The following is a 10,705-nucleotide window of genomic DNA, read 5'->3' as shown; positions in this document are numbered from 1 at the left end:
AGCACATTTGTATTAAAAATACTTTCACTGAAGATTTGACAAAACGCAAAGATAGCAGTGTGAGATTTCTAAACACAGCTACAGCACTAGACCCAAGGTTTAAGAATAAGAAGTGCCTTCCAAAATCTGAGAGGAACAAGGTGTGGAGCATGCTTTCAGAAGTCTTAAAAGAGCAACACTCAGATCTGGAAACTACAGAACCCAAACCACCAAAAAAGAAAATGAACCTTCTGCTAGTAGCATCTGACTCAGATGATGAAAATGAACATGCATCGGTCCTTTTTGCTTTGGATTGTTATCAAGCAGAACCCATCATCAGCATGGATGCATGCCCTATAGAAGGGTGGTTGAAGCATGAAGGAACATATGAATCTTTAGTGCATCTGGCACGTAAATATATTGTGACACCGGCTACAACAGTGCCATGCAAATGCCTGTTCTCACTTTCAGGTGATATTTGTACACAAGAAGTGGGCAGCAGTATCTCCTGCAAACTGTAACCAAGTTTGTTTGTCTGAGTGATTGGCTGAAGTAGGACTGAGCAGACTTGTAGGCTCTAAAGTTTTACATTGAAAAATAAAACAACGCAGTTATTTTTTTGTACATAATTCTACATTTGTAAGTTCAACTTTCATGATAAAGAGATTATACTACAGTACTTGTATGAGGTGAATTAAAAATACTATTTCTTTTGTCTTTTACAGTGCAAATATTTGTAATAAAAAATAAATGTAAAGTGAGCACTACACTTTGTATTCTGTGTTGTAATTGAATCAATATATTTGAAAATATAGGAAGCGTCCAAAAATATTTAAATAAATGGTATTCCATTATTGTTTAACAATGCAATTAATCACAATTCTTTTTTTTAATCACATGATTAATCAGGATTAATTTTTTTAATCGCTTGACAGCCCTAATTTCTGGAAGAGATGCTTTAGCCAAACAAGTTACTGGGCTCAGTACAGGAGTAACTGGGTGAAATGTAATGGCCTGTGCTATACAGAAGCTCAGATTAGATGATCGAATGGCTCCTTCTGCTCTCAAATCCTCTGAATCTATGGATACAAAGAATGTACTGGTGGTACAAGAGCTACAGGTTTTTCTGAAGAGATGAGTAAACGGTAAATGACTTCACAGCTAACTTTCAACCCAATCCTTTCAAATCTGCACAAAACTGAACACTGTATTAGCTTTCTACAATGCTGATCTAGAAGAAAAGATTGGATGCTCAGCCCTGCAGCAGGGAAAGTATGGCAGAACTAGCTTTTTCTACTTACTTCTTCGATGCTGCACGCTCAGTGACCTTCTTTACCACCCCAGTACCTTGTGGGGGCAAAGTCTTGCTCTTCACAACTGGGAGTTCTTGATATGAAGTTTGCACCTGGGCCTCGGTACATAAACGGGATGAACGCCTCTTCTGCCCCACAGGTATTTCAACAAGTGAGGTCTGCACCAGGGCCTCGGTATATTCAGGGCATGGAACCTTCAGCTCTACCTCCTCCTTCAGCATCTCCTCTTCTAATATTTTAACATCTGGAGGAGTCAGAGGTGCTGCTTTCTCTTCTGTTATTTCAACCCTGGTGGTTTGCATCTCAGCCTGTGTTTGGGATAGGGAAGGAGCCTTCTCTTTTGCCTCTGGCAGTTCAAGCCTGGAGGTTTGCACCTTGGCTTCCACTTGTAGTCATGACGAACGCCACTTATTCCCTGCTGGTATGTCTACATACGAAGTTTGCACCTGGGCCTCCATCAGTGTTAGGGGGAGAGGCTTCTCTTTGATTGGGGTTCTGGGCATCTCATCCTCCAACTCTGGTACTTCAAAATACGAAGACTGGATGTGAACCTCAGTTTGTGATGGGGAAGGAAAGGTCATCTTTGCTTCTGCTTCTGCAAGTTTGGAGGTTTGCATCTCGACCTGAGTTAGTGAGAGGGAAAGAGGCATCTCCTCCACTTCCGTTACTGCAAGTTTGGAGGTTTGCACCTGGGCCACGGTTAGTGAGGGGGAAAGAGGCACCTCCTCTGCTTCTGCTACTGCAAGTTTGGAGGTTTGCACCTGGGCCTCGGTTAGTGATGGGGAAGAAAGCGTCTTCAGTAACTCAATACTTGACGTTTGCACCTGGGCCTCAGTTACTAAGAGGGAAGAAAGCTTCTTTAGTAACTCAATACTTGACGTTTGTACCTGAGCCTCAGCTTGTAGCCGTGACAAGCGCCACTTATTCCCTACCTGTATGTCCACATATGAGATTTGCACAGCAGCGTCAGCTACGGTTTGGGTGAGAGGCTTTTCTTCTATTGGGAATGGGGCTTCCTCCTCCTCTGCTTCTGTTACTGCAAGTTTGGAGGTTTGCACCTGGGCCTCAGTCAGTGAGGGGGAAAGAGGCACCTCCTCCGCTTCCGTTACTGCAAGTTTGGAGGTTTGCACCTGGGCCTCGGTTAGTGATGGGGAAGAAAGCTTCTTCAGTAACTCAATACTTGACGTTTGCACCTGGGCCTTGTTTACTAAGAGGGAAGAAAGCTTTTTCAGTAACTTAATACCTGAGGTTTGCACTTGGGCCTCAGCTTGTAGCCGTGTCAAAAGCCATTTATTCCCTGCTGGTATGTCCACATATGAGGTTTGCACAGCAGCGTCAGCTACGGTTTTGGTGAGAGGCTTTTCTTCTATTGGGAATGGGGCTTCCTCCTCCTCTGCTTCTGTTACTGCAAGTTCGGAGGTTTGCACCTGGGCCTCGGTTAGTGAGGGGGAAAGAGGCACCTCCTCTGCTTCTGTTACTGCAAGTTCAGAGGTTTGCACCTGGGTCTCGGTTAGTGAGGAGGAAAGAGGCACCTCCTCTGCTTCTGTTACTGCAAGTTCAGAGGTTTGCACCTGGGTCTCGGTTAGTGAGGAGGAAAGAGGCACCTCCTCTGCTTCTGTTACTGCAAGTTTAGAGGTTTGCACCTGGGCCTCGGTTAGCGATGGGGAAGAAAGCGTCTTCAGTAACTCAATACTTGACGTTTGCACCTGGGCCTCAGTTACTAAGAGGGAAGAAAGCTTCTTCAGTAACTCAATACTTGACGTTTGTACCTGGGCCTCAGCTTGTAGCCGTGTCGAACGCCACTTATTCCCTGCTGGTATGTCCACATACGAGGTTTGCACAGCAGCTTCACTTTGAGTTGTGGGGACAGGCTTTTCTTCTACCAGGAATGGGGCCACCTCCTCCTCCATTTCTGTTAATGCAAGTCTTGAAGTTTGCACCTGGGCCTCGGTTAGTGATGGGAAAAGAGGCACCTCCTCTGCTTCTGTTATTGAAAGTTTGGAGGTTTGCACCTGGGCTTCCTTTTGTGAGAGGGAAGAAAGTGTCTTTAATAATTCATGATTTGAGGTTTGCACTTGGGCCTCGGCTTGTAGTTGTGTCGAACGCCACTTATTCCCTGCTGGTATGTCTACATATGAGGTTTGCACTTCAACTTCAACAAATAATGGGAATAAATTCTTCACCTGCATGTCTTGAAAGTCAAGATCTGGGGTCTGCTCCAGGGGCTCACTTTCGATGGGGAATAAACTCTCCGTATCTAGTACTTCAATAAGTGATGTTTGCACCTGGGCCTCCGTTTGCGATGGCAATGAAGTCTCCTCCTCTAATATTTCAAGATCTGAGGTTTGTACCTGGACCTCACTTTCAAATGGGAGGAAAGTCTCTTCGTCTGGTAGTTCAAGATTTGAGGTTTGCACCTGAGCTTCTGTTTGTAATCACGACCAACGCCACCTATTTCCTGGTGGTATGTCAACATAGGAAGTTTGCACCTGGACATCAGCACAGAATGAGTCTTCTGCAATATGCTGTAAACGACAAAAACCAAACCCCCATAAATATGGCCATCTACTTTTCAAAGCAAAAATGAAGCTCCTGTGATGTTGCCCTCCATATGTTTTATGGAAATATGCTTATGAGTGTAAATATGATGTAACAGGAACATGCTTTATGCAAAAGGTCTCTTGTAAGGTATCATAACAAAGGTTATAACCTACTGAATATATTCCTCCTATTTGTATGTATGTATCATTCTTGTATCTGAAGCTAGAAAAATATAAAGTAAAACTCTGGGGTCCTATTGTAATTATGCAAAGTGTTGGCCATTGATGGTGGTTTAGAATCTTGATGGCTCTCATTGACTAGGACAATTGGTTGTAAATGGCTCTGTTTACTTGCAAGCCTTCCTGTATTTGTGTAAGCCAGCCCAGGAAGAATGGAGGCTGGGGGGGTCTCACAGGACATGTGACCATGTCACATGATGCTGAAATCCATCTTAAATCTGGTACTTTTCCATTTAGAAGGAGGATGGGGACCCAGAGAAACAAAAGATTCCTGACTTGGGCCAAAGCTATAAAAAGGGGTAGAACAGAACAAAGGGGGCTGCCAGTCATGAGAAATCCCCTAGTTACCACTTGAGCTGGAACTAACAAGGACTGTACCCGGGGAAAGGATGGGGCCCAGACTAGGAAGGCGTCTAGTCTGTGAAAGAAGCTTATTGGAATATCTCTGAGGGTGAGATTTTACCTATAAACAGTTTCTTAATGTATTAGGCTTAGACTTGCGGTTTTTTTGCTTTATTTTGCTTGGTGACTTACTTTGTTCTGTCTGTTATTACTTGAAACCACTTAAATCCTATTTTTGATACTTAATAAAATCATTTTATGTATTAGTAAACCCAGAGTAAGTGATTAATACCTGCAGGAGCAAACAGCCGTGCATATCTCTCTATCAGTGTTATAGAGGGTGAACAATTTATGAGTTTACCCTGTATACGCTTTATCAGAGTAAAACGGATTTATTTGGGGTTTGGATCCCATTGGTTGTTGGGTGTCTGGGTGCTGGAGATAGGGGACCTGCTGAGCAGTTTTTGGTTAAAGTCTGCAGCTTTGGGGGTGTGGACTAGACCTGGGTCTGTGTTGCAGCAGGCTAGCATGTCTGGCTCAACAAGGCAGGGTTCTGGAGTCCCAAGCTGGCAGGGATAGTGGGCTCAGAGGTAATTCCAGCATGTCAGGTGACAGTCCCAAGGGGATCTCTGTGACAGAACCTGTCACAGTGGTGCAGTCAGGAGGATCTGTGCACAGCTGATAGCTTTGAGACACTGGTAGTGATTTTTAAGTGTGGTGGCCAGAAAACAGAAAATGGATACTGGTTTGTTATTTTCTGTTTGCTTATTTCGGGTAAAGGAAATGGAGGCAGGAAAATCAACAAAAAAAGTGAGAGTGAAGCTCCGAAGAAGCTAGAACTGCACAGGTTTCAGACTGTTGAGAAGGAAAATGAACATAGAAGACAGATGGAATCAAGACAAATGGAAATTGATGAGCAAATTGCCAGGGAAAAAGCTGCTCACGAAAGAGCCATGGAAGCCCTCAGCTTAGCCCAACAAGCTGCTCAAGAAGAGAGACAGCATGCTCAGGAGAAGGAGGAAAGAGAGAAGCAGCTAGCCCTGGAGTTAAAAGACAAAGAAATCGAGGCCTAGATTGTGGCCCAGAAGCATGAACTGGCTGTAATGGAGTGGAAGAGGCAAAACCCTCCAGCAGCTGGCCCCACTTCCCCAAGAATCCACAAATGGGAACGGTTATGCCCTCAGTATGACAAATCCATTGATATATTGCTGAATATTTCATCACCTTTGAGAGACCGTGCACTCTACATGCGATTCCTGAGGACCAAAAAATGACCACTTTGGTTGCAAAATTGACTGGGAGAGCTCTGGACATATTCAATAAGATGCCTATTGCTGATGCTTCAAACTATGGTAAATTTAAGGAACTGGTTTTGAAACCGTTCCAGATTACAACTGAAGCCTACAGGGTAAAATTCAGGAGTCTTAAGAGGGGATCTGGATTGAGTAATCAAAGATTATTGGATGGTGGGGGAAAACACATGAAACAAATCAAAGGACAAATAAATTCCAAATCCTGTTAGAAACAGGAGGGCGGGAGGAGCTGTAGGATTTCATTATGTGCACAGTGGAAAAAGATAAAAACAGAAAGACATTTTATTCTTGAAATCAATGGAAGAATAAAATTACTTTTATATCCCTTGACAGTGTTTCTTTAAATTTTAAAAGGACTCATTCTTTGTAGCATAACAATAAATTGCAAGCTATTAAGAGCTAAATTCTGATACAGGTACTCCCAATGAATAGGACCTTACTCCACAAGTAGCACCTGTATGAATAAACGGGACTACTTCCGGAGTACACTAGCATTCAGCGTGCAGTAAGAGTATCAGGGGCTAGCCTTACATGATATATATTGTGATTTTCAAAAGCGCCTAAGAGAGGTAGATGCCCAACTCCCATTAAAATCCATGCACACACACAAATGGGGTAGGACATATCGAAAAGGCTAGTATCTTTCTGGAACGTACTAACTGGAGTGTTATTTGAAAGACACAGAAAATAATTGTCCCACGGCACTGGGGAGGCCTCAGCTGGAGTACTTGTCCAGTTCTGGGTGCCACACTTTAGGAAAGATGCTGACAAACTGGAAAGAGTCCAGAGCAAAGCAACAAAAATGAGGTTTAAAAAACCTGACCTGTGAGGAAAGGTTAAAAAAAATGGGCATGTTTAGTCCTGAGAAAAGAAGACTGAGGGGAGACCTGATGACAGTCTTCGAATATGCTAAGAGCTACTACGAAAGAGGATGGTTCTCCATGTTCACTGAAGGTAGGACTAGAAGTAATGAGCTTAATCTGAAGCAAGAGAGATTAGGAAAAACTTTCTAACTATAAGGGTAGTTACGCTCTGGAATACTCTTCCAAGGATGGTTGTGGAATCCCATCACTGAAGGTTTTTAAGAACAGGCTGGACAAACACCTGGGGATGGTCTAAGTTTACTTGGTTCTGCCTCTCAAGATCCCTTCCAGGCCTATAGGTCTATGATTTCTATGATATTATAACCCAAAGGCACTCCAGATGATGTCTATGTTTATCATAGTGAATTTAGCAGAGAGGCTGTCGGAAAGATGCGACTCAAAGTGCACACAACCCATGTGATTATATATAACAACACGCGCTGCGTCATGCATTATTTACTTAAAAGAGCATATGTAATTAAAGCTACCACTCACCACGGGTGCTTCTGCTCATGCAAATATTTACCTGTTTTATTTCTTCTGCCTCCTCAGCAGGTTCCTCTGGCTCAACATTGTTTATATTTATACTGCAACACGGGATGGGACAGAGAGATTCAGAGCCTGTTAATCTCTCTGTAATGGTGCATTTAATTAATACAATAAAACAGGGGTCCCCAACACGGTGCCTGCAGGCACCATGGTGCCCGCTGGGGTATCTATGTGCGCCCGCCTACTGGCCACCGCACAAGCAGCCGCTGAAATGCCGCCGAGAACCAGCGTCATCAAGAAGCGTCACCGCTGAAATGCTGCTGATTTTCGGCAGCATTTCGACGGCGACACCTCTTGATGACGCTGATTCTCAGCGGCTGCTTGTCCGGCACCCGCCACACTAAAAGGTTGGGGACTCCTGCAATAAAATAATGCGTAGCTATCATAATACACAACACAGAAAATCTGTAAAATAGGAAGGACACGACCCCAACAGATTCTAACAATTTTGGGGTGACTTCAAGCAGAATGTCTTTCCCTCACGTTTGGCACAGGAAGGAATGATACTTGTAGAGGTGCTGTGCTTTCTCCCTTGCCACCCCTTATGTGTAGGAAAACTTCCTCATACAAATGCATAAAGTTGCCACCCTATATTCTTTCAGTCCCTCCTTAAAACCCACCTCTGCCAAAACACCTATAAATCCCTCCTGTCTGGCATTTTGGCAGGCAACCGGCAAGCTGAGACTTAAGCTTTCCTGCTAAACCTTCATTTTATTGTTACTTCACCTTCCAAACTTCAACCCAACACCCTCTCTGCAATCCACATTTGTTTTGTCCACCTAGCACATCCTGTCATATGTGAAATCCTGGTCCCAGTGACGTCAATGAGAATTTTGCCATTAACTTCAATGGGGCCAAGATTTCACCCCTAGATTGTACACTCTCTAGGCCAGGGACTGGAGATTTTGCTACACATCTCTATACCTACAAAGAGCAAAACACAAAACTGTCCTTTCTGAATTTCCATCTTTAACAATCCAGTGCTGAACATGCTTTCTGGATGGAGGGCCAGAGGTGATGGCACAGGTGGTTTTAAGCCCTCTTTGCAGCGAAATCTTCAATCACAGGGCCAGCTGGCTGTCAGTCTGGCCCCCAGCATAAAGTAGAGCAACCTCAAGGCTGTTCTACTTCACACTTGGCTGCCTACAGTCCCACACCCCTTTTTGTCTAGCCATGCCATCTCCCACTGGTGGAGAGCTGCTGGAGGAGCACTAAGCCAGTCCCCAGCCCCAGGTGCAGGGTTCATGTCGGGGCAAGGGGCACGAAGGGGCTGGAGCCAGAGCATACTGTGCTCCAGCTATTCTCTGCTTGGCTGGGTCCTTGAGGGCTATGGGAAACGGAGTGTGGGCCAGCAGCGGTTCTCAAACTGTGGGTCAGGACCCCAAAGTGGGCTGTGACCCCATTTTATTGGGGTTGCCAGGGCCAGCGACCCAGGGCTGAAGCTGAAATCGGAGCTCCACCTCCACCTGGGGCGGCAAGAGGCCTGGGCTCCGGCCCCATCTCCCCCCACTCAGGGCAGTGAGAGGCCCAGGCCCTGCCCCTCCTCCCCCCCCGGGGATCACGTAGAAATGTTGTTGTCAGAAGGGGTCAGGCAGGGCCCAGAGGACGGAGAACAAAGCCGACCTCGAGCTCCTCCACCCTCCCCTGTGCTGGGCGTAGGACAGAGAGCTCAGACTGGCGCTGGGCTCTCGCCTCATGATTTTACCTCAGCTGGTGGAGCTTGAGCCGACGGCCCCTTGTTGTGTCTGCTGGGGGCAGGGCGCCCTGCTCTGGACTCACTCACACTCTCCCCTGGCCATGCCTGTGGCTGGCTGGAGGCCCTGAGAGTCCCCTGGTGACTCCTCTCAGCTCAGACCGCACCGTCCCTCCCACACACCCAGCCCAGCGGAGCCTGTCCAGGCCTGGCTCTGCACGGAGCCCACTTGGCCACCGGGGCAGCCAGGGTGCTAGCACCAAGGGCAGCAAGATGGCCTCTTTTCCTTGTGGGCACCCTGCCCGTGGAGCCACGGAGAGGGCACAGCTGGATGCCGCAGGGCCTTGCCAGCAGCCAGGTAAGACAGACACAATGAGGGGCAAATTGCTCGGGGGCCTGGCTGGGGGGAGGGAAGAGGACTTAAGAGGGAACAAGGTGGAGGGACAGCAGCTCCAAGAAGGAACATGGGGGTTCCCCTTGAGCCCTTCTACCTCCATTCTGCCCTTCCATGAAGGGGGAGATTGGCAGGTCAGTCCCAGTCTCAGTTTGGGTCACTCTGTCCCAGCAGGATAAGCTCTGTGCACTCAAACCACCTGCACCGTGTCCCTGAAACATGCCACAGCCAGGGCTGGGATATCCATACAGACCGTAGTATCCTCGTACTGCATTAGTAGCTGATGGCTGTGAACACTGTCCCTAGCATGCAGGAAGGTCGGGCCCAAGCTTTGTCTGCTTTGAACAGGATCAGATGGTAAAGAGTTTGGGACCTGCTGGTCCAGCTAGGCCACCATTTGCTGACTTTCAGAGTGTTGCAAGGAACTATTATAAACATGCTATTTCCAGGAAGATAGGTGAATGGGAGAGAAGGGCTAAGGGGAAAGGCTCTGAATTTTATGGATTGGGAAGAATAATTATGGTTGAACTGAGTCAGTTTGAACTTTTGCATGTAATTGATGGCATTGTACAGGACTTGGGAGCACTGGAAAAGTGCATTTGATAAGGATGAACACCCAGTATTACTGTATTGTATTTCAGTTACCAACTTTTTGTTAAAGACAAAAATAAATTGCTGATAGTACATTTTCTTACATAAGGATTAAAAGGGAGCATAACAAATGCAAAAGGTAAGGGACTACAGCAGAGCTATGAGGAAAAGGGAATAAACAACATGCCATAATCACAGCATCTTCCTCACTTCCTTTCGTAAAGCATTGTGTAGTGTTCTTGTGAGCAATTAAACAGCTGCCGTGTTCTACCACAGAGGTGGCTGCATTTCAGTGAAGGATGAAGTGACCCCTACATACTGTTATGCATAACTGTGCCCATAACCAGTCACACATTTAATACCTTCTGACAATCACAAACTGCATTGCTTTTACAAAATACCTGCAGCAACTTTGTTTAGCAAAGGTAATAAAAGGTAATAAAGGTAATAAAGCACCTTTCATCTCAAGGTTTCCTGAAGTGCTTTACAAGATTATATATGCAATGTATTGTTAAACTGTCTAACACCACTCAGCCCTCCATCAAAGGGCAGAACAAAGCCATGGAAAGCAGAACTGTTCTGGAAATGCCAACATCTCCCTATTAAAAGGGCCCCATCTCTCCCCTACCTTCCCCAGGGCCACATATTGTCTCATACCAGACTTACAACTAAGGCCTTGTCTACACTAGATGGGGTGCCTATTTAGCTATAGTGGAAAAACACTCTTAGGGGAGACACAGTCTATACTGTGTGGCAAAGTACCTTCTTCTCCTCAGCAGGCTCAGTTCTTTTTAGCCTCAGGGTACGTCTTCACTACCCGCCGTATCGGCGGGTAGCAATCGATTTCTCGGGGATCGATATATTCATCTCATCTAGACGCGATATATC

At 45.8% G+C, this 10,705-nt stretch overlaps 1 protein-coding gene across 1 annotated transcript; it reads right to left on the bottom strand.

The window, feature by feature from the left end:
* Positions 1–1,684: 1,684 nt before the first annotated feature.
* LOC123371161 (uro-adherence factor A-like) lies at positions 1,685–9,132 on the bottom strand. The gene is made up of 3 exons (XM_045018455.1): positions 8,845–9,132; positions 7,117–7,177; positions 1,685–3,817 (listed from the first exon to the last, which is right to left on the bottom strand). Exon 3 carries the CDS (start codon positions 3,479–3,481, stop codon positions 1,685–1,687), a length of 1,797 nt encoding a protein of 598 aa, XP_044874390.1. The 5' UTR covers positions 3,482–3,817; positions 7,117–7,177; positions 8,845–9,132.
* Positions 9,133–10,705: the final 1,573 nt, after the last annotated feature.

This window comes from Mauremys mutica, chromosome 5 (genome assembly GCF_020497125.1).
Source record: "Mauremys mutica isolate MM-2020 ecotype Southern chromosome 5, ASM2049712v1, whole genome shotgun sequence".
Classification (NCBI taxonomy): domain Eukaryota; kingdom Metazoa; phylum Chordata; order Testudines; family Geoemydidae; genus Mauremys; species Mauremys mutica.
This window is presented reverse-complemented; position numbering and strand designations above follow the sequence as displayed.